Source organism: Crocuta crocuta, unplaced genomic scaffold (genome assembly GCF_008692635.1).
Source record: "Crocuta crocuta isolate KB4526 unplaced genomic scaffold, BGI_CrCroc_1.0 scaffold31, whole genome shotgun sequence".
NCBI lineage: Eukaryota > Metazoa > Chordata > Mammalia > Carnivora > Hyaenidae > Crocuta > Crocuta crocuta.
Genome location: NW_027528362.1, coordinates 11,556,402 through 11,579,332, shown reverse-complemented (window position 1 = coordinate 11,579,332; position 22,931 = coordinate 11,556,402). Strand labels below are relative to the sequence as shown.

Below are 22,931 nucleotides of genomic sequence, written 5' to 3'. Positions count from 1 at the left end.
GATGGAATAAATAGAAATCAAATAATAAACTGATATACTTAAACCCCAAACCATCAGTAATTACACCAAATGCAAAGCTACTAAATAGTATTAAACGACAATGATTATGAACTGGATTAAAGTACTTTAAATACATAGATTAAGAAAATTAGGAAGTAAAAGATAAAACAAGGTACACCTGCAAACAATAATAATAATAACAAAAATGTGATTTAGCAATGCTCAATTCATGAAAAAAATAAGTAAAAGTGATGAAAAGGGACATTTCACAATAACATGTTAAATCAATCAGGAAGATATGGCAATTTAAACTATCTATGAGACTAAAATTTAGCACACAAATGTATGAAGCAAAAACAGTTGTAAGGAGAAAAATTCGCCATAGTAGTGGGGATTTTTAAGAATTCTTTTTGGTAACTCATGGAATATGCAGACAAAATGTTGAAGTAATTACCAAGTGGATTAACTGACTTATACACAGCACTGCTATCAAACAATTATGGAACATACATTCTTAGAAACTGAACACAGACCAGTTCCATTACATTTAAAGGACCTGAATCACATAGAGTGTCATTCTGATCATGGTGAAAGTAAGGCAAAAGTTAACAAATGATATCTAGGAAATCACAAACGGTCTGGGAATTGTACAATGCATCTGAAAACAACCTATGAGCCTAAAAAAGGAGCTACAATGCAAATGAGAAATTATTTTCGTCATATCATAATTTGTGAGATGCAACTAAAGGTGTATTTAGCATGGAAACTATTATGGCATTTATAATGTTAAACAAGTAGAAAAGCGGATAATTAATGATCTAAATATCCTTTTCAAGGAGCTCATCAGAGTACATCAAATTATACAGAAATAAACAATCAGTATAACAGCAGGAATTAAAAGGATAGAAAACAAAAGTCAGGAGGTGACCTTTTGAACAATGTAATAAAATGCTGAGTACCCTAACAGGAACAAGGAAACAGGAGAAAATGCACAAATTACTAATATCCGCAGTATGACACTACTATAGACAGTACAGACATGAAAACAGATGAAGAGATATTAGGAATCATACTTTAGCCACGGTGTCTGGCTATTTAGATAATGTGGACAACACCCCACCATATTATGAAACGAACACCATAAGATCTAGAACATTTCATGACTTTATTTTTCCGAAAAAGAAATTTGAATCTCTGTCTAAAAAACCTTGCCACCAAGAAAATTTAAACTTCACTGGTGAATTCTTCCCAACATCAATGAACAAAATAAACAAATGTTACACAGATTATTCCAGAAAATAACACAAGAGAGAACACCATCACATTTTAAGAGGTTTGCATAAACTTGGTATTGCACACCTAACTAGTATATTCAAAGAAAGGAAATCTACAGGTTGCTCTCTTTCATTAAGTACATGCAAAAATCCTGAACAAAATATTGACAAATTAAACCTGGTAATACATTCAACAGATAATCTGTTTCAACCAAGTAGGCTTTATTCTAGTAATGCAAGGTCGGCTTCATAAATCAACTCTTATAATTTATAATACTAAAGAGTAGGGACTCCTGCTTGGTCAGTCAGGTGGGCAGCTGACTTCAGCTCAGGTCATGATCTCACAGTCTGTGAGTTTGAGCTGTGAGTCAGGCTTTGTGCTGACAGCGCAGAGCCTGGAGCCTGCTTCAGATCCTGTGTCTCCCTCTCTCTCTGCCCTTTCCCTGCTTGCTCTCTGTCTGTCTGTCTCTCTCAAAAATAATAAAAATTTAAAAATTTATAATTCTAAAGAGTAAAGAATAAAAGCCATATGATCATCTCAATAAATGTCAGAAAACATTTAATAGCATTAGATGCCCACTCTTGACTAAAAATAACTTTGAAAAGTATTAATATAAGGAACTTAATCTAATAACATTTAACTAGATCTATGATAGGGCCACTGCAAACAATGTACTTAAGGATAAAACATCAAAAGCTTTTCCCTGGGATCCAAAATGAGGTAGGGATGCCTACTACCACCACTTCCATTCATCTTTCTATTAGGAGTGCTATCCTGTGAAATAAAGTAAGAGAACAAAGTAAGGAAGCTATAAAGATTTAGAAGAGAAAAATAAAAGCCATTATCTACACCCTAGATGACAATATGTGCCGAAGAATTTAGCAAGATTGGTGAAAAAAACATGAATTTTACAATCGAATTATATCTCCATATTTGTCATCAACAATAAGAAAACTAAACCCCCTTGTTATTTTCTTTTTCTTTTTTAAATTTAAAAAAAATTTTTTTTCTGAGAGAGAGAGACAGCATGAGCAGGGGAGGGTTAGAGAGAGAGGGAGATACAGAATCCGAAGCAGCTTCCAGGCTCTGAGTTGTTAGCACAAAGCCCAACACAGGGCTGGAACCCACGGACCATGAGATCATGACCTGAGCCAAAGTCGGATAGTTACCTGACTGAGCCATCCAGGTGTCCCTCCCTTGTTATTTTCAACAAGAGAATAATGTTTATTATAGCACTGAAACTTGGAAAATGTCCAGAAACAGATATAATACAAAGGGTCAAGACTTCGACACCAAAAATTTTTAAATGTTCCAGAAAAATTAAATACAACCAAAGGAGGGATACTAACCTTCCATGATATATAGAAGGCTCCTATGTATTAAGATTTATTACACTGCTACAGTAATTAAGACCTTTCGCTACTGGTTTAGACACCAATGGACCCATCCATACAACAGAAGATGGATTCTCAAAACAGACCCACTCCCCATGGTCATCTTGTTATGACAGTGGAAAAACACTACTCTGGACCCTCCTCTCCTACCACCGTGAAATCACTTCCACCCTTGTAATATACCTTAAATGTTAAAGTTAAAACAATCAAACTAAAAGAAGAAATACAGGAAAATAGCCTAGGCCAAATCGTTGTAAGCGGAACACAAAAAATGCTAAACGTAAAGAATTTTGTACAAATTGCAAACTTCTATTCTACACACCTATTCTACAGACCTATTAGAAAATGGTGGAAGCCACCAACTGGGGGAAAATGCTTGCAACATGTACATCTAAAAAAGAAAGAATATCCTGAATATCCACAAATCCTTATGTATTGATTAGAAAGTAACACAACCCATTTATTTTTAAGCGTCGATATAACTGAATGGCCACGTCTTGAGCCGAAATGGCCACATGAGCAACACACACCTACTGGTCACTATCATCAGGGAGCGGGCAGATGTGAGCTCAAACCACAATGAGATAGCACACCCCTGCCCAGATGGCTGAAATATGTAAAAACTAACAGTACAACAGATAAGACTGATTATGTTGTTGGCGGGGAGGGTGTGGAATCCCGAAATGTGGCGGGTAAGCTCCCGGAAAAAGTGTTTGGGTGTGTCTATGAGGCTGAACATCCAGTGCTGGGCTCATGCCCTGTGAACAAAGCTCTACGTGCCCCCATCCCGAAATCCTTACTTACATTCGCGTGTTGCTGAAAAGGCATTAAGGTGGCTTCTAATAGTATGCTCCACCTAAGCCACCTAAGCCAATTATACCATAATTGTAATGGTATAATTCTACAACCCAAAAGTGAAGCCAATTCAGGTGTTCCTCAACAGTAGACTAAATAAATAAATTAGGTTATATTCATACAGCAGCTTATTTTACAGAAAAATGAGTAGCTGTTGCTGCAGGCAACAAGATTGATTCTCAGAAACATAACAATGAATGAAAGTTGACAGACACAGAGGAGAACACCCTGGATGATTCCCTTTAGAGAAAGTAGAGAACAAAATACAAAATGAAAATGTTGCTATGTATGCCAAAATCTTTTTGTTTTAATTTTTTAATGTTTATTCTTGAGAGAGAGAGACAGAGACAGAGCATAAGTATGAGCAGGGTAAGGGGCAGAGAGTGAGGGAGGCACAGAATCCAAAACAGACTCCATGCTCTGAGCTGTTAGCAGAGCCTGATGTGGGGTTCAAACTCATGGACCATGTGATCATGACCTGAGCTGAATTTGGATGCTTAGCTGACTGAGCCCCACAGGAGCCCCAGTGCATGCCAAAATATTTTTTAATGAGGAGGGTAAACTGGGGAAGGTGCTGCTTATATTCCATTTATTTCTGAAGCTGCTGGTTACTCGAGCATGTTCACCAACTGAAAATTCATGATGCCTTACACTCATCACGAGTTGTGCGCTATTCTCTCTATAGGCTGCGATGCAATCCGACATTGGCTTAAAAGAAGGCTTGTTACAGCCACGAACAGGAGAAAAGAAAAGGGAAATGACTGGCCCAAAGGTGAACCTTTGTAGTGAAGTATCTGAAAATTGCTCAGAAAAAATGAAGAAAAAGAGTAAATCGAGGGAGAATTGAAAAGTGTGCTAGGGAAAGAAAAGTGAGGAACTTTAAAATAAAAACAAAACACTTCTAAGTTGCATTTTCTTATTGAGATGTAATTTTACTTTGATCTGATTATTGAAGGAATTTGAGACTGTCTTTGCAAATATATTTTGTGATAAACAAAAAAATTGTTCAGGAAAATGCGATCTGAATGTTAATGATAGATTCCTAGAGTATGAGCTTATTACACTTATGCCATATTATCAAGACTATGTTGATGAAAGGGAACACTGTAAATGTTTTTGTTTAATTTATAAACCTACAGATTTCCATTATCTCACCTTTCTAAAATATCACTTTTTTTAAGAGAAAGAGTGAGAGCAGGGGAGAGGGGCAGAGGGAAAAGAAAAGAGAGACTCTTAAACAGGCTCCAGGCTCCGCACAGAGCCCAACAGGGGCTTGACCCCATGACCTTGGGATCAGAACCTGAGGTGAAATCAAGAGTCAGATACTCAACTTACTGGGTTACCCAGGTGCTCCTCACTTTTTTTTTTTTTTAACTAGCCCACTCCTGGGGCGCCTGGGTGGCTCAGTTGGCTAAGCATCCAACTTCGGGTCAGGTCATGATCTCACAGTTCATGGGTTCGAGCCCTGCATCGGGCTCTGTGCTGACAGCTCAGAGCTTGCTTCGGATTCTGTGTCTCCCTCTCTTTCTGGTTCTCCCCCACTCATGGTCTGTCTCTCCCTGTCTCAAAAATAAATAAAACATTTAAAAAATTAAAAAAAATAGTCATTTCTGTTAAGTGTTCACTAGGGTCTATAATAGATTTAGTGGAATGACACGGAACAACATGGTATGTATTGCATATGGTGGGTGAGGCTTCAGATATAGGCTAGGGGGCACTATCAGCTTGGGGAAAATGAGTCTGTCTACAGAATTTCAAACGTCCTGCAAGGGAGAGAGATCTCAACTTCTGACACAAGCTAGCCTCTTGAACTGCTCTTAGAGAAAAGACCTGCTCCATCCCATGGGGTCACCTGGAGGGGAATGTTCAGTGAGTCCAGGGCTCCGGTGAGCTAGGCCGCCTACCTGGCTAATCAGATGGTGCAAGAGCCTGTGTTTATTTATTTATGAGTCCTGAATCCTACCAGTGTGTTTGTAAAGAGAATAAAGAGAATATTGCTTCCGTGTTTATCTGCTATCCATAAAGAAATCTGATTGGTACTCTATTCTCTCCGTTCTAGTTGACAATAATTCAGAGAATGGAATGCCTTTATTTTCTGCATTTCCTAGTAAGCGAACGCCTCCTCTCTTGCAACTAGTTTCGTTTGATGGTGTGGGCATATCCTACTGCTACAGGCTATATGGAACCTTCCCAATCTGACATCCAAATGGAATTCTATACACTTACTTAAAAGAGTCACTTATGTTTGCTCCTGGCTTTTGTCGAAAGAAAAACAGAGAGGAGAGGAGATGAAAAAGAAAAAAGAAAAAGAAAAAGAGAGAAAGAAAGAGAGAGAAAGAAAGAAAAGAAAGAAATCTACAGATTGTTTTGAAAGACCACCTTATGTATCTGGCCAGACTACAGCAAACAGAGATGAAATTCCTGGTTAAACAATGAATCCTGCTGACGTGGTATGTTGGCTCTGATGGGCCGTTGGTAGCTGATGGGTTGGCTGATGGGGTCTATTCTACATATAGTCTGAAAGGAAGGTGGCTAGGATTTGCATGAAAATCCGATTTGGGACATGAGAGAAAGACGAGTACCAACACCCTAACCAGGCACTTTGGGCTGAAGTTGGAGGAAGAGTCACAGGGGAGGGAGAGGAGGCACGTAGGGAACAGGGATGGGGGGGGGGGGCATCACGTGACCAGCTCTGAATACAACATCCACTGAAACCAGTGTTATTGTGTTTGTGGGAAGGAACACTTCAATTTCCAATTCATCAGGGACTGATACTCTTGTAAAATGTAACAACAATGGATTCCTGTAAACACGGCATTGGAAGAGACAAACACACACAAAACCCAAGCCTGGGTTCTTTTTAGATTCAACAGACAGAACTGCAACCATCAAATTGTTATAAGAGGTTCTAAATGCACTCTCCCTGCCGAACGGTAATAAAAAGCTCATATACCCAACGGTCCACGGGATACTTTGAGAATCACTTGTTATTATTCAATCAATAATGTTTAAATTGCTTGTCTATCCATTAAAGGCGAGTTCAAATAACATAACTTAGAGCACTCATCACATAATTGATCCCAGACGATTTAGCTCTTTAATACTTCCGGTATGGAAAAAAAGGAAATCCTGTCTCACACAGTGGCAAATTTATATTTTATGTGAGCTTGAGCAAAGCAGGGAATATTAATTCTGATGGTCCAAAGAGAGAGTCTAAGAGGACTGTCCGTGTCAGGAGAAGCGAGAGCCATGACCCTGATTAACAGCAGGAAGTACTTGTCACTGGCCATTGGAAAGTTCTGGACCAGACCTCGTGGTGAGCAGAACCAGCATGGGTCTGTTCTCACTGAGCCAGAGTCCAGCACAGCATCCCGGAGATGAATCAAGTCACCAGGAAGGTATAAAATCACAAGAGGTCAGAAGAAAAATCCATCATGACTTAATCTGAAAGGCTTGGGGAGGTTTACTTGAAGACTGAAGAACGTCTGAGTGGCAGTTGATGAAGCTAAGTGTTTATTTCGTGGGGTAGAAAGAGAAACTTAGGGGAAAGAAAAACAGGCCAAGGAAAATTCTGGTACAGACAGGAAGGCAGTCGCCGGAGGCCGAGGGCATCAACGTGTCGTGTCCGGGGGGCCAGATCACGAATGAAGACTGGCTGTCCTCTCAGGAAACATGATCAGCCACAGGGAGGTCAAAGACCGGGAGTTTCCAGATTACACTGGTTCATTTCAAAAACTGCTCTAGACCAGATGGAGGGGGAACAAGTTTGCCTCTCGACGGTTGGGAGGCGGTTGGGGAAGAGAAGACAGTGGCTTTGATGAGAATGGCGACCGCCGAGATGAAGACGTAGACTACGTGGGTATCGGGCAGACAAAGGGACCTGAGCATGACGGAAGCAGAGAAATCCAAAAGAATTCAAGCAATGATCCTCTGGCAATGTAAGTAAGGAGTCAAAAAGGAGGAAGAGGTAGTGGAGGAGAAGGAAGATCAGCTGGAATAGGTGAGAAAATGGAATAACAATAATACACAAATAACAAGAGTAACAGAGACCAGAGTCCTCAGATTTCACCACTTTATGCCCATGACTCGATTCCATTCATTTTGATAGAAGCATTTAATTGTACGTGTATTTACAGAGGCAGGCAATCTATCCAAGCATTAAGATGCTGCACTGAATTTTCATAGGCTAATCAGCACCTGACGATTTATGACCAGTATGGGAAGCTCAGACTTCACATTTACATGAAAATTACATAATCAATTTCTCGGTAGACCAGGAGAAAGGGGGTGTTATCAAAAAGGGATAGCAGATAGGGGCATAATCAGATTTCCCCACAGACTTTCCGATTGAATTGCTCTGAGCTGAATATAACAAATTCAAGGACAGAGACAGAGACTGAGATTACATGGTGTGTAAATTGTTCTGGGTGTTGGAAGATATAACACATACGAACCAGGGCAGAACCACAGCGAATTAATTCTCCGTGCCGTTTGTCAGCTGTGCATTTATTCATACCTTGCTATCAGAGACGGGTGCCTAAATTATTTACTTTACAGACAAAGCATTTCCTGATAACAGAGCGACAAAAGTTTCTCTTTTCATGCACGCTGATGTGAGGAGTCGACTTTAGCACCTAAGCTTCCCTTTCCAGACCTGGCAGCCTATGTAAAGTACACGAAACAAACAGCATTTTGATAAGTGACTTGAAGATCCTTCTGTTTCTAGTGAGATCTTCTTCCACAGCAAACTTGAGTACAAGAAAGCTGCCTACCCACAGGGTATTACCTTTCACTTAATACCTTTGAAATCTGGGTCTCTGCTGAACCTGGCTTGGAACTCAATCAGAATGAACCTGAACTCGGAGAGATCCACCTTAAGCTCTCGGCGTGGCCAGAAACAACAATAAGCCCTTTACCCATCATGTCTGCAGCACTGAAGGGTAAACACTGGCAGCAAGACAAAGGCAGTGGGCACTTACATATATCTGATTGTTCCCAAAGCGCTTCTGAATTTCATAAAGCAGGCTCCCATCGTTCAGCTCGCTCAGCGTCGCCAGGTCATCACTGGGGGCAGGAGGCATCAGCTTGACCTGGGGAAAACCATAAGCAAGATCAATTCTAATTGTTTTCCAATCAACTTTCTTCACAGCTGGTGATGTCCCATTTTCAATTACGTGTCAAAGGTTTAAAGGCCACGTGAGTTTGAAACCGTTACTAAAACATGAAATGGTTCACTTACAGGGAACAAAAACTTCAACAGCCACAGAGAAATGTGTCCCGATGAGAATTCTGGGCCCTGTGCCCGCACGCTCACACACGCACCGACACGAGCCCTCCCAACGTAACCCGACGTCCGCAAGGGCATTATCCGGCCAAAATCATCTCAGCACATTGATTGTCAATGTAGACAGCTGAGGGGCGCCTGGGTGGCTTAGTCGGTTGAGCGTCCGACTTTCGCTTAGGTCATGATCTCGCGGTTCGTGGGTTCGAGCCCCGCGTCGGGCTCTGTGCTGACTGCCAGCTCGGAGCCTGGAGCCTGTTTCAGTCTGTAACTCCCTCTCTCTCTGACCCTCCCCTGTTCACACTGTCTCTCTCTGTCTCCTAGAAATAAATTAAAAAAAAAAAAATGTAGACAACTGAGTCCTCTGTAAGGCAAGTAGCTGAAATCTCACGTATTTGCAGCATTTCCAACGCTGAAGCACAAATTCCCCCATGACCGCTGTTGGCGTGGCGAAGGAAGCAGTGTGCCTGGAATTTTGTTTCTGCGTGCATGCAGGAGGTGGCCAGGTTTCGAAAGAAGACTCTAGAGTCTTGGCTTGGGGTCTTTATTCTTTTCTACATTACACTTACAACGAAAGTAGCTGCGAGATTAAGATAATTCTGCCAGGAAGACAAAAATCTTCCCTATTCAATTTCATGGAAAGTGACAGAGTTAAAAAAAAAAAAACGGGGGAAATATTTCAATTAAAAAAGAGATGAATTGGGATTAAACGAAAATCTATCATTCACAAGAATGGACATTTTTTTTGCAATGTTCAGTTATTTATTTTCAGAGAGAGAGGGGGAGAGGGGTCGTGTGTGAACAGGGGAGAGGCAGAGAGAGAGAGACTCCCAAGCAGGCTTCGCACTGGGCACGAAGCCCAGCACGGGGCTGGACCTCAGGACCGTGAGATCATGACCTGAGATGAGATCAAGAGTCAGACGCTCAACTTACTGAGCCCCCCAGGTGCCCCAAGAATGGACCATGTTAAATTTTACAGACATAAGACGATTTGGTGAAACTAGACATTTGATCTTCTATGACAGCTTTGGTTTTCTTATGTCAAACACAGAGGCACCAAATAACAAGGGAATTCTTATCAACCTCTCTGTGAGCTCCTGGGTGCCTGTAGTGAATATTTAACAACAGCAAGTTTACTTCTATTATTTGTATTTGTGGTTGTATTCTCGATTTGCACTTGCACTTTGTATTTATGTCTGCATTACATATTCTATTATTATATTCATCACCGTTGAATAATCTGAACTTAAACATTACTGCTTATCAGCTAAATGTCTATGGCATTGATGAATATTCCACATTAAAAAAATCTAAGTGTAGGATTATTTCTATGAGTGATGAGTTCACAAAATGCAATTCGTCTGAGTTCATAAGGTCAAGTCATGCTCTCCCAGACGGCTGATAATCCTAATGTATTAATAACGGAAACTCAAGTTCTTTACTGGGAATCTCAAATAGTCCGAAGAGTGGTTTGTTGTTTTTTCCAGTGAGAAGGGGGTCATGGCAGTGGGCTGTGGATTAGAGAGACCACCATATATATAAATGGCAAATACCATATTCTAATAGACAGATGTTTATGTATTAAAAATTAATTTGTAAAATCTTCCCGACCACATAAATGTCGAGAACAAGCCTCTCTCTGCCCCTCAACATGCACACACAGAGCCAACACCTTGGGTTTATTTTCTCTGTTTTCTTTTTTTTTTTTTTTAGCCTTTAAAAGAAATACGCCTCAAAATATCTTTCAGAATTAATCTGTAAGGAGCATATAACATAGTCTTATTAAACATAGTTGACTAGTTCATTTTAATTAGCTGGAGGTGCACCTTTGCAACTTCCATGCTGTCACAAATATTTTCTTACATAGTCGAGTGGTACCCACAAGCTGGTACTTGTTGCTGATAAAAATAGAAGGCATAATGTTCTACCTCCCCCAGTATTTTCTGGGTTGTCAAAGTCAATTTTTGGATTGTGTGATATCTCTCTTTTTTTTGTTTTTGTTTTTTTAAATTTTTAAATGTTTTCTTAATTTATTTTTTTGAGAGAGAGACAGAGAGTGTGAGCAAGGGAGGGTCAGAGAGAGGGAGACACAGAATCAGAAGCAGGCTCCAGGCTCTGAGCTGGCAGTCAGCACAGAGCCCAACACGGGGCTCGAACCCACGAACCGTGAGATCATGACCTGAGCCAAAGTCGGATGCTTAACTGACTGAGCCACCCAGGCACCCCATCTCTCTTTTTGTTGAACATGATACACTTAGCTCTACTTTGAAGAGTCTCGTAGTCTCGTAGCCAGGCAAAGTACCTAGCAGCCTGCTTGATGGAGGCAGTGTTTGATTCTGTATTTTGTATCAGTCATGCTCATTTGAGTAAAAATCTCACACACTGATTTGAGCTTCCCTACCTTAAATGTTAGAAACTGAAGCACATTAAGACATCGATTATTATTTGTGTGTGTGTGTGTGTGTGTGTGTGTGTATGTTTTAAGTTTTTATTTATTTTGGGAGAGAGAGAGAGAGAGCGCACGCACAAGCTGGGGAGGGGTAGAGAGAGAAGAAGACAGAGAGGATCTCAAGCAGGCACCTGTGGTCAGTGCAGAGCCCGATGCAGGGCTTTACCTCACGATCCGGGAGATCGTGACCTGAGCTGAAACCAATAGTCAGATGCTTAAGCAACTGAGCCACACAGGCGCCCTTACATCGATTATTTTTGGATTCAATGGAGCGAACGTGTTTAAATCTCAGTGGTGTATCTCCCTGGTTATGGGAACTTGAACATTTTTCTTCCCTAACATTAGTAAGTCACCTTCAATCCTCTGTCATCCTATGAAAGACAATGACGTGTCCCTCAATGGAGGGACAGCAAGGTGCCTGTTCTGCAGATAAGTGTGGGGGGCGCCTTGTTACGTAGTTGGTAAAACAGCTAGAGAGGGCCGTGACCTCCAAAGGTAAACTTTCTGCCAGCTTCCCAGAGGCCCGCCTTTAGAGGGAGGAGAGAGGAGGGTCAATCTCTGTGGCTCTCAGCAAAGACACCCAGCTTCCATCTGCTTTAAAAATTGGAGTTCTCTTTCATATATCCCTTAATGGGGAAGGATCTCCTGTGAAGTAATAATTTTAAAAAGTTTGAAATTCAATGATATGGTCCTTAATCAGCAGATGCAGAACTTAAGGCCCAGAGAAGGCACACAATTTCCCTGGGGTCACACAGCTGAGAGGTCGGCAGAGGAAACAGAGACAATAACCGTTAGGTCGCGGCAGAGAAGGTCTAGCAGATAATGAGTCAATCTGACCACATATATTCAATAATTTGCCTTTCATTTTCTTGCTCAGCAGCCCTTTGCCAGGCACTGTGTTCGAGGTTTAGCGCAAAGAGGGACAGAAGGGATGGGGGCTTCTACCTGGGTGTTTACAGTCTGCAGGGGGAGAAGTAAGAAATTTGTGATTTAACGGTAAGAAATCAGGATTCTACAAAGCGCTATGAGGGAAAACAACAAGAAGCTCTGAAAAGTGACCAAGTGCCCGGATGGATTACGAAGTCCTCTCTGAGGAAATGACAGCAGAGCTGAAGCCAGACATAATTGCGGGAGGCCGTCCCACGGGGTGTGGGAGAAGACGGGCAGGGGGAGGGGAGAACAGGGTAAGGGTCGCAAGGTCAGAAAGACCAGGGGCGCCTGGGTGGCTTAGTCGGTTAAGCGTCCGACTTTCGCTTAGGTCATGATCTCGCGGTTCGTGGGTTCGAGCCCCGCGTCGGGCTCCGTGCTGACTGCCAGCTCAGAGCCTGGAGCCTGTTTCAGAGTCTGTGACTCCCTCTCTCTCTGACCCTCCCCTGCTCACGCTGTCTCTCTCTCTCTCTCTCTCTCCTAGAAACAAATTAAACATTTTAAAAAATTAAAAAAAAAAAAAAAGACCCTGGAAGATGCCCATGGGCTGCAGGGTGGGAGGAAACAGGGCAGGTGATGGTGCAGCAGGAGAGGGGGCACGGGACGGAGACGGGGGGCAGAGGAGGGAGCCCCAGAACCGCACTGGATTTATCACTTGGCACCAGCGTACCAAAGATCGAAGATTTAGGGTTGAGCGTCCCACTTCAGCTCAGGTCATGATCTCGCGGTTCATGAGTTCAAGCCCCACGTCGGGCTCTGTGCTGACAGCTCAGAGCCGGAACCGCTTTGGATTCTGTGTCTCCCTCTCTCTCTGCCCCTCCCCCACTCATGCTCTGTCTCTATCTCAAAAATAAACACTAAAAAAAAAGAAAAATCAAAATACCGAAGGTTTACTCATACTGATAGACACCTGTACTGGATTCCAGGGTCACCAGCTCAAGTTTGCCCTTAGATATGAAAGGAACTCAGAAAATAACTACAAATGAGCAAATATGTCTTTCCAGGAAATAAAAAGACTACTGGCGAAAGTCTTTATAGAGAGAAGGATAAAAGAAAACTTTCATTATGAACTTAGGAATGGATATAAATATCTTTTCTTTCCTATGTCTTTGCCACTATTTCCTGAAAGTACAATAATGTACACGTATACATACCCCTCAAAATGGGTGTGTATGTGTGTGTGTATACACACACTTTTTACATACACATTAATACACACACACACACACACACATTCATGCATATACATGATATGACACAAGCCAGTAATGGATCGTAATAACTCTGAACAATGCAAAAATAAGACAAAAGTCTCCATCAAATTAACATAAGTATTTAACTCCCAAAGCATCATAAAAAGGAGACACATCAAAAGTGAGAATTTTTTTCTTTAGAAGCAACGGTTTACATTTCTAAGATAATAAACTTCCTCTTAGAGCCACAGCTCTAACAAGCTCAATGCCACTTTCTGCGTGAATGTTTGGAAAACGCACGCAGCGCATGAACGGAAGCCCCACGTTTGTTCCCACAAGCTCGAAAGAGCTATTGCAGGCATATCCTGTTGGTATTCGTGACGATTTCCATGCACACTGGCCCGGCTGTTTCACGGGGTGAGGGAAAGTACTAGGCTGACCGTAAAAATGCGCAGACCCCCGACCCTGTCAGTCGTAATGAAATGTGACAGATGCAGTGTGAGAGCGGATCAAGGGAAGAATTCCTTGCATTCATCACATCAGCGTCCCAAAATGATCAGGATGGGGGCTTTGACGATCGATCATAAGCAAGGTTATCAGAGGGACACATTCTTTATAAAGATTTCAAAGGCTCTGGGACACTTACAAGTAGAAAGAATGAGAGAAACACGTCTGTGAATATTTCTATGTTACAGTGACAGGTTCAGTAACGTCTACTGTCACAGCCTACAAGCAGTTAAACACGAGGCAAAAGATCAACATCCTCTCTGCGATTGGCCACTGTGATATCTCTGAAGATTTGTTTCCTTATCTATCTGTGTAAAAGGAGAGATCTAGAACAGGAATCGGGTATTCGTGACTGACGAGGAGAGAGGAAATTAGAAGGAAAAGAAATGAGGCGGTCAAAATAGTCATAACAGGGAGAAGGGGGATAGTCTGACCAAATACTAAGATTTCTAAAGCCTAAGCCCATCACCGTGCCCAGACGGCATTTTAATTATTTCCCCTTGTTGTTACTATTCTGTTAGATTAAAACTTTTTTTTAAAGTTTTAATGTTTTTATTCATTTTTGAGAGAGACTGAGACAGAGCATGAACGGGGAAGGGTCAGAGAGAGAGGGACACACAGAATCTGAAGCAGCCTCCAGGCTCCGAGCTGTCAGCACAGAGCCTGACGTGGGGCTCGAACCCTCAAACCACAAGATCATGACCTGGGCTGAAGTCAGATGCTTAACTGACTGAGACACTCAGGGGCCCCAATGTCCTCTCTTTTTTTTACATTTCATTTTTTAAAAATTTTTTAAAAATGTTTTATTTATTTCTGAGAGAGAGAGAGAGAGAGAGAAAGAGAGGTAGTATGAGCAGGGGAGGTCAGAGAGAGAGGGAGACACAGAATCAGAAGCAGGCTCCAGGCTCTGAACTGTCANTTTTTTTTTTTTTTTTTTTTTTTTTTGGAGCAGTTTTAGATTCACAGCAAAACTGAGAGGAAGACACAGCGATTTCCCCTGTACCCCTGCCCCCCGTGTTAATGTCCCCCGCCAGGATGATCACAGCTGTTATAGCTGAGCCTGCGATGACACATCACCATCACCCCAAATCCACAGTAGACATCAGGGCTCACTCTGAGGGTTGGACGTTCTGTGGGTTTAGACAAACGTATAATGACATGCGTCCATCATTATAAAATCAAACAGAGCAGTGTCAGCACCCTAAAGACCCTCTGTACCCCACATACTCATCCCTCCCCCCACCAGCCCTGGCAACCAGTGATCTTTTCACGATCTCCACGTTTCTGCCTTTTCTAGAACGTCAAATACTAGAATCGCACTGTACGTACCCTTTTCAGAAGGGCTTCTTTCACTAAGTAACACACATTTAAGGTTATAAAAAGTTCAGAAGACCCTTACGAAAAGAAAAGGCTTGGCCTTAAATCTTACCTAACATTCAGTTTGTCTACTGCTATGGACTGAATTGTATGCCTCCAAATCCAGATGTTGAGGTTCTCAGTGTGAGTACTTGGCGATGGAGCCTTAAGGCGGTGATGCAAGTTAAAGGAGGTCACAGGGGCCCTGATCGTATAGGATTGGTGTCCAATTTGTTCCTTCTCTCTGTCTCTGTCCGCCCCCACCCCCCCGCCACCTCCGCCTCCCAGGTGAGGGCACAGGGAGAAAGCAGCCAGGAAGAGGACCTTTGTTAGAAACCTCATCAGTTGGTACCTTGATCTTGTACTTCAAGACTCCAGAACTGTGAAAAATGCATTTCTGTTGCTTAAGCCACCCAGTTTGTAGTATTTTGTCATGGCAGCTTAAGCTGACAGATACACCTACTAAAATTTAAAAGTATTGTGGTGCCTGGGTGGCTCAGTCGGTTAAACATCCAACTTCAGCTCAGGTCATGATCTCATGGTTTGTGGGTTCAAGCCCCACATCAGGCTCTGTGCTGACAGCTCAGAGCCTGGAACCTGCTTCAGATTCTGTGTGTGTGTCTCTCTCTGCTCCTCCCCCCTCATGCTCTTTCTCTCTCTCTCTCTTTCGAAAGCAAATAAACATTAAAAAAAAACTTTAAGTATCTCAAAATTACAAAAAGTGTTTATTAGTTATTTTGAAATAACAAAAATTAATGAAACTAAAATTAAATTCTGAAAAGACAGTCTTTAGAAACCCTAGCTAAATTTCTTTAAATTGTCCAAAATTAGGGGTGCCTGCGTGGCTCAGTCGGTTAAGCATCCGACTTCAGCTCAGGTCATGATCTCATGGTTTGTGGGTTTGAGCCCTGCGTTGGGCTCTGTGCTGACAGCCAGCTCAGAGCCTGGAGCCCTGTTTTGGATTCTGTATCTCCCTCTCTCTCTGGCCCTCCCCTGCTCATCCTGTCTTTCTCTCTCAGAAATAAACAAAACATCAAAAAAAATTTTTTAAAAATAAACTGTCCAGGGGCGCCTGGGTGGCTTAGTCGGTAAAGCGTCCGACTTTCGCTTAGGTCATGATCTCGCGGTTCGTGGGTTCGGGCCCCGCATCAGGCTCTGTGCTGACTGCCAGCTCAGAGCCTGGAGCCTGTTTCAGTTTGTGATTCCCTCTCTCTCTGACCCTCCCCTGCTCACGCTGTCTCTCTCTCTCTCTCCTAGAAATAAAACAAAAACCAAAACCAAAACAAACAAACAAAAAAAAAAAAACAAAAAAATAAAATAAAATAAACTGTCCAAAATTAGAGTGAAACAAAACATTTTCAAGGATTACTCTGACATTTATAAAATTACTCTGCCATTTATAAAACACATAGCATATAAAAGTCATTTATTTCTGTAGAAATGGTAATGGAAAATACACTAATTTCTGTAACTCCCAGCTCATCAAAACGATCACCCATAACCTAGGCACTACGGGACACACACACACACACACACACACACACACACACACACACAGTACACCACCACAGTTACTTTCCATAAATGGTTCTTAGTGGTTGATTTTTCTTTCTTGTTCTTATATAAAATATTTGGATCTTTGAAGGAAACAAAAAACATACTCTACATAACAATCAAAATGATGCCCAGAGACAATACTGGAAATAGTCAGGAATCCGCATACTGGCTGAGCGCACACTCCTGATATAGAGGTCAAGAGTCTACAATGAAATCCTTCTACGACACATCGGGCGCCATGTTTAGTGGTCAGTATAGAGCCATGACGATTTATCTGTGAGAATTTTAAAGCAGCTATTTACCTTTACGTTGGTGAATTTTTCTTTGAATGGAAATCCGTGGGTGTTTGGTTTGGAGATGTTGGATTTTAAAGCATGATGTGCTAAGCGGACACTCAGTAGAGGGGCCAGAGGGGTCTTACCTGCTCAGGTCTGGCGGGGCTGTTGGCGGTGGCATCTTCAGGGACGCTGTCCTGAGACTGTCGCTTGCATAGACCTTTCCTTGCATCTTTGAACATAATGTCTTTTTCCAACATACTGTCTTGCTTGGCGATTGGCAACACCAAGGGGCTGCTACAGGACAGAATCAATGCTGCGGTTAGTCTTCTCCGGACACTGCTGTGTTCATCAAAAAAGACCACAACAAAGCTGTGCGGTTATAGAAAGTTGTTTTACTGAGATAAGAAACCGTTTCTCCACACGGAGGGGGAAAAAAACCTTCAGTCTGTAAACTTTTCTATTCTAAAGTTCACTCCATGTCAACCTTAAAAGAAAAATATATTCAACTCGGGATGGAAATGTTTACAAATGTATATATGACTATGAAAGACAAATCAGTAGGCAATTTATAAGCTAAGGGTGAACGCATGGCTGAACTAAGCAAGAGATTTAAATGGGAAAGTGAACTGCAAATATGTGAAGGCCAAAATTATACAATTAATTAAAATACTGTTCATATATAATTAAAAATGTTATAAAGGGGCGCCTTGATGGCTGAGTCAGTTGAGCATCTGACTTTGGCTCAGGTCATGATCTGATGCTCTGTGAGATTGAGCCCCATGTCGGGCTCTGGAGCCTGCTTTGGATTCTGTGTCTCTCTCTCTCTGTCCCTCCCCTGCTCATGCTCTGTCTCTCAAAAATAAATATTGAAAAAAAATATGTTACAGAATCATGGGCAGTATTTAAAGTTTGTAATGAAATAATAATAGAGGAATCAGTGAGGAACGATGTGCTCAAAAGCTGCAATATTGCCAACAGTAAGTTTCATTACTTAATACAGCTCAAACTAGGCAAAAAAAAAAAAAGAAAAGAAAAGCTACTTCATTTTTTTGTTCCAAAGAGCACTGCCAAAAGAAAGCCATTATTATATAATGTTCATTAAAAATAAACACAATCTAAATGTTTAATTTGCATTGTAACACTTTATGATACTAAGATTTAAAAATGCATTTCCCTAAATGTTACCATACAGGCAAAAATACATACATATTTAATGAAGTGCGATATATATAAACATAATTATTTCATGTATTCTTTTTTTTTTTTTAAATGTTTTATTTATTTCTAGGAGAGAGAAACAGCGTGAGCAGGGGAGGGTCAGAGAGAGAGGGAGTCACAGACTGAAACAGGCTCCAGGCTCTGAGCTGGCAGTCAGCACAGAGCCCGACGCGGGGCTCGAACCCACGAACCGCGAGATCATGACCTAAGCGAAAGTCGGAAAGTCGGACGCTTAACCGACTAAGCCACCCAGGCGCCCCTATTTCATGTATTCTATAACAGCACTTGTGATTCTAATTAATGCTTAAATGCACTTTTTGGTTTGCAAAAAATTCAGGTTTATTGAAGCATTATTTACATAGAGTAAAATAAATTCACTTTTTGTAGATGTACATGTATTTGTAGATGCATGCGTTGAATATATCTATAGCTGTAAACGGTTAACTATTTATGTTTGTGTAGCCCACATAACCAGGGCTATAGAGGATTTTATCATTCCCAACCATCTCTTCGTGCCTGCTCTTTGTTTTTTATTTCCTTTAAGTAATCTCTACACCCCAATGGGACTTGAACTCACAACTCTGAGATCAGGGGTCACACGCTCCTCCAACTGGGCCAGCCAGGTGCCCATATTTCTGCTTGCTCGTTGGAGCCAATTCTGTCCACTTGCCTCCTGCCCCTCGCACCCACTGATAATATTCCTTTCACTATAGTTTTGCCTTTTTTAAAATGTCACGTGAAAGGGATCATAGAGCACGTAGCTGTTTGTGTCCATCTTGGCTTTCTTAACATAATGGTTTTTTTTGTTTTTTTTTTTTGTTTGTTTTTTTTANATCATGACCTAAGCGAAAGTCGGCCGCTTAACCGACCAAGCCACCCAGGCGCCCCTTAACATAATGTTTTTGAGATCACTCACTGGCTTGTTTTTTAGTGCTGACTCGAAGTCAGCTGTAGAATGCATTACACTCGGGCTGTCAGTTTACCAAACGTTTGGGTTGGTCCACTGTGGTCAAGTGTGAAGGAACCTTCTATACACATTTGCATACAAGTGTTTTGGCAGACACACGCTTCCATGTATCTCGGTGAAAAACCTGGAAGAAACGCCACAGTTTCCAGCATGGCGTTCCCCCCAGCAATGCCCTGGCTTTTCACTTCCCTCACATTCTTGCCAATATTTCTCTCTCTTTTTAAAATCCACTCTAGTAGGTATATGAGTGGTTTCTCGCTGTGGTTTCAATCTGCATTTTAATGTGCTTAATCAATAGAAAAGCTCTTCTCTGGTAAAGTGGGAGTTCAAATCCTTGTAGCTAGAGGACTGGCTTTATACATTCTGGTTTCAAGTCCTCTGGCCGACACATACATGGCGAATACTTTCTCCCAGTCTGGGTCTGGTCTTTTCATTCTCTTTACGGTATGTTTCAAAATACACTGTTGATGCTGTTGTTGTTTCCCCTCTTATGGCTCAAGTCTCTTGTGTCTTATCTAAGAATTTAACCCAAGGTCAAAAAAGCTTTTCTCCCAGGTTATATTCCAGAAATGTTATCGTTACATTTGAGTCTAGGATCCATTGTGAGTGGTTTTTGTATATGGTGCGGTATACACGCATATATGGCTGGCTGTCCAAATGTTCCAGCCAATTATCTGGACATCTTTGTTAAGATTGGTTGACCATATATGCGTGGGTCTATCTTGGGGTGCTCCATGACGTTCCACTGATATAAAAACCAAGTACTTGGACTCTTGCAACTTTACTCTTTTGTTTTGGCTATTCGCGATCATTAGCATTTTCATACAGATTTTACAATCTATTTGTGGAGTTTTATAAGCACACCCATTGGGACTTTGATTAGCGCAGTGTTCAACTGATAAATCAATGTGAGGGAGGGTTTACATATTAATGGTGTTGAATCCTGTCATCCATAAGCACAGTCTCTTTCTCTATTTAGTTTGATCATTAATTTCCCTCAGTGTTTTTATAACTTTTGGCATTAAAATCTTCCAAATATCTGTTAGATTGATTCTGTTGTAGTGCGTGTATTTATGCCATTACACGCGATTTTTTTTTTTTAATTTCAACACTCTCTTGCTGCTTAGAGACATGCAAATGATTCTGCAGACTAACATTGCTAGGGGTGGAGGGAAGCGCTCCGAAGGGCTTCTTTTACTAACCACAGCGTCTCATTGTTTTACAGCCCATCTCTGTGCCCTGTCTTCCAAACGTACAACAGAGTCCAGCAAAGTGTGGAAAAACAACAACAACAACAGTAAATGGGCAGCATTAGTGCCTGACTTCACGACAGAAAGGACTGAGGAACACTTCTACAGAAATGTGAGGCTGGTTATGTGTCCCTTGAGCTCTAGATGATGATGTTTTACTCAATGAAGACATGTTTAAGTGGGTGAGGCAAACAGTGGAGCACACTAATGAGCCAGGATGGTGGAGAACAGCGGCAACGAGTGTACTGTGTCTGTGTCAGAGAAGCACAAAGTGTGACGCTCGCTCTGCCATCCCGGGCAAGTTACATAAAAATTCTCTAAGACCAATCTGTAAACAAGACCCGTACTGGATTTCTAAGTTAATGCACACGAAGGGTTTAGCGCAATGACTTCAGGAGTAAGCAGGCAGTGACATCAGCTACTGTCACCTGCATGTGCCCAGTGCTGTGAAGTTTCTGGGACTTTGCTCTGCTTACAAACTAACAGGTCAGCTTGTTACTATTTCACGGATAAGTGTGGGAGACAAGAGATTCCCGGGTCTGAGATGGAGGACATCGTTACTCCCAGCACACACAGAGTTTCACGTTCGCACCATGTCCCACAGTGGGCAGGAGGGGCCCACACAGGGGAATGTCCACAGATACCTGCGCCCGCAGAGTGTTGTGTCATAGGATAGAATCTGGCCACAAATCAAGTACTTTTTAATTTAATTTACTTCTTTTTTAATTTTTGAGAGAGAGAGAGACAGAGAGACAGAGCACGAGCAGGGGAGGGGAAGACAGAGGGGAGACACAGAATCTGAAGCAGGATCCAGGCCCTGAGCTGTCAGCACAGAACCCGACGTGGGGCTTGAACTCAGAAGCCATGAGATCATGACCTGAGCTAAAGTCGGATGCTTAACAAATTGAGCCAATCAGGCACCCCGAATCAAATACGTTTTGAGCGAGCAGCAAACACTGTATGAAGCAGAAGGTAAGCCAGTGCCCCTTCCCTGGAGTTTGCTCTATGGTCTCCTTGAGCTACTTGATGGCCTGTATTTCTAACTACACAGGCCTTACAGTCTGAAAAACTGAGCAACGATGTGCAGGGTGCTCAAAGCCCATGGCAGACTGTCCTTCCCAAGAGTATAGTTATTAACTTCAAAAATTCTCAGGGTGCCTGGGTGGCTCAGTCGGTTAAGCGTCCAACTTCGGCTCAGGTCATGTTCTCACAGTTCATGGGTTCGAGCCCCACATTGGGCTCTGTGCTGACAGCTTTAGAGCCTGGAGCTTACTTTGGATTCTGTGTCTCCCTCTGTCTGCCCCTCTCCTGCTTGCACTCTGTCTCTCAAAAATGAACAAATACTAAACACAAATCTAAAAAATTCACTATATGATGATAATACTTTTAATGCTTATAAAAGTTTCATATTCAGATCTGCTTGGATACCATAGAATGATAAGATATTCATAACCACAAAGGAGCCTTATTTCTTCTGTGAGCAACTATACAATGATGCCTGCTGCCCTAACTGGTATTCCTCATTCCTGGAGCTTTGGAGGCGTGTCCCATGCTTCTTGACCCGAGAACCCTTCAGGTATTTGAAGACCACTGCACCTTCGCCATATTTTCTCTAATCTGAGTGGACCACTTACAAAACATTTTAATGTTACATGGGATCTAAGGTATGGTCATCTCCAATCTAAGTACTCCATCCATATTAACTCTGTATCAGACAACGAACAACATTATAAGGCACATCTACTTTTCTGCCTGTTTTATAGAGGAGTACACTGGGGGACAGATGGACAGATTGGCTGTGGACACACAGTGAGGCAGCAGTGTAGACGGGACCTGAGGTCCAAGTGTGTGTTCTTAGCCACCAGCCACACTGGCCACATCCCAAATCCACCCTCACACCAACCAAAATACGGCCTTACTTATCTAGCCTTGCGTATCAGCCATCTCTCTTTTTCTGTTTTGTCAGGAAGTTTTAAAAGAAAAAGAAAAGAAAAACCTAAAGAGAGTTGCCTACACTGTACCACGTGTTCTGAGTATAAAATGATGACTGAAGCAGTGGTTTGATGAATCAGGTAGAAACCACAGAAACTCACCAATTAGAAAGTTTCTATGTTCTTTTTGAAAAATATATTTATTTGAGAGAGAGAGTGCACAAGCAGGGGAGAGGCAGAGAGAGAGAATCCCAGGGGAGGCTCCAGGCTGTCAGTGTAGAGGCCAACTTGGGGCACAAACTCACGAGCTGTGATATCAAGACCTGAGCCGAAGTCGGCTGCTTAACCAACTGAGCCCCCCAGGAGCCCCACAAAGGATTTCCAAAGCGGAGAAACAGTGAGTTTACTAAAATAGCCACAAAACTCCTTTCCTACCTCAAATCTAATCACAGTGTTACTAGCAGGTTCTACTGTGTTTCCAACCGAGAGGAAG

General features: G+C 42.0%; 1 protein-coding gene across 1 annotated transcript in view; it reads right to left on the bottom strand.

The window, feature by feature from the left end:
• The window catches only part of MYO16 (myosin XVI), a 461,549-nt gene that overhangs the window by 307,679 nt on the left and 130,939 nt on the right, over positions 1 to 22,931 (bottom strand). Inside the window, exons 9-10 of the mRNA XM_077754002.1 lie at positions 17,216 to 17,366; positions 8,504 to 8,614 (exon numbers count right to left, since the gene is read on the bottom strand). Of these exons, the coding sequence (XP_077610128.1) occupies positions 8,504 to 8,614; positions 17,216 to 17,366 (262 nt within the window). The remainder of the gene's footprint in view (positions 1 to 8,503; positions 8,615 to 17,215; positions 17,367 to 22,931) is intronic.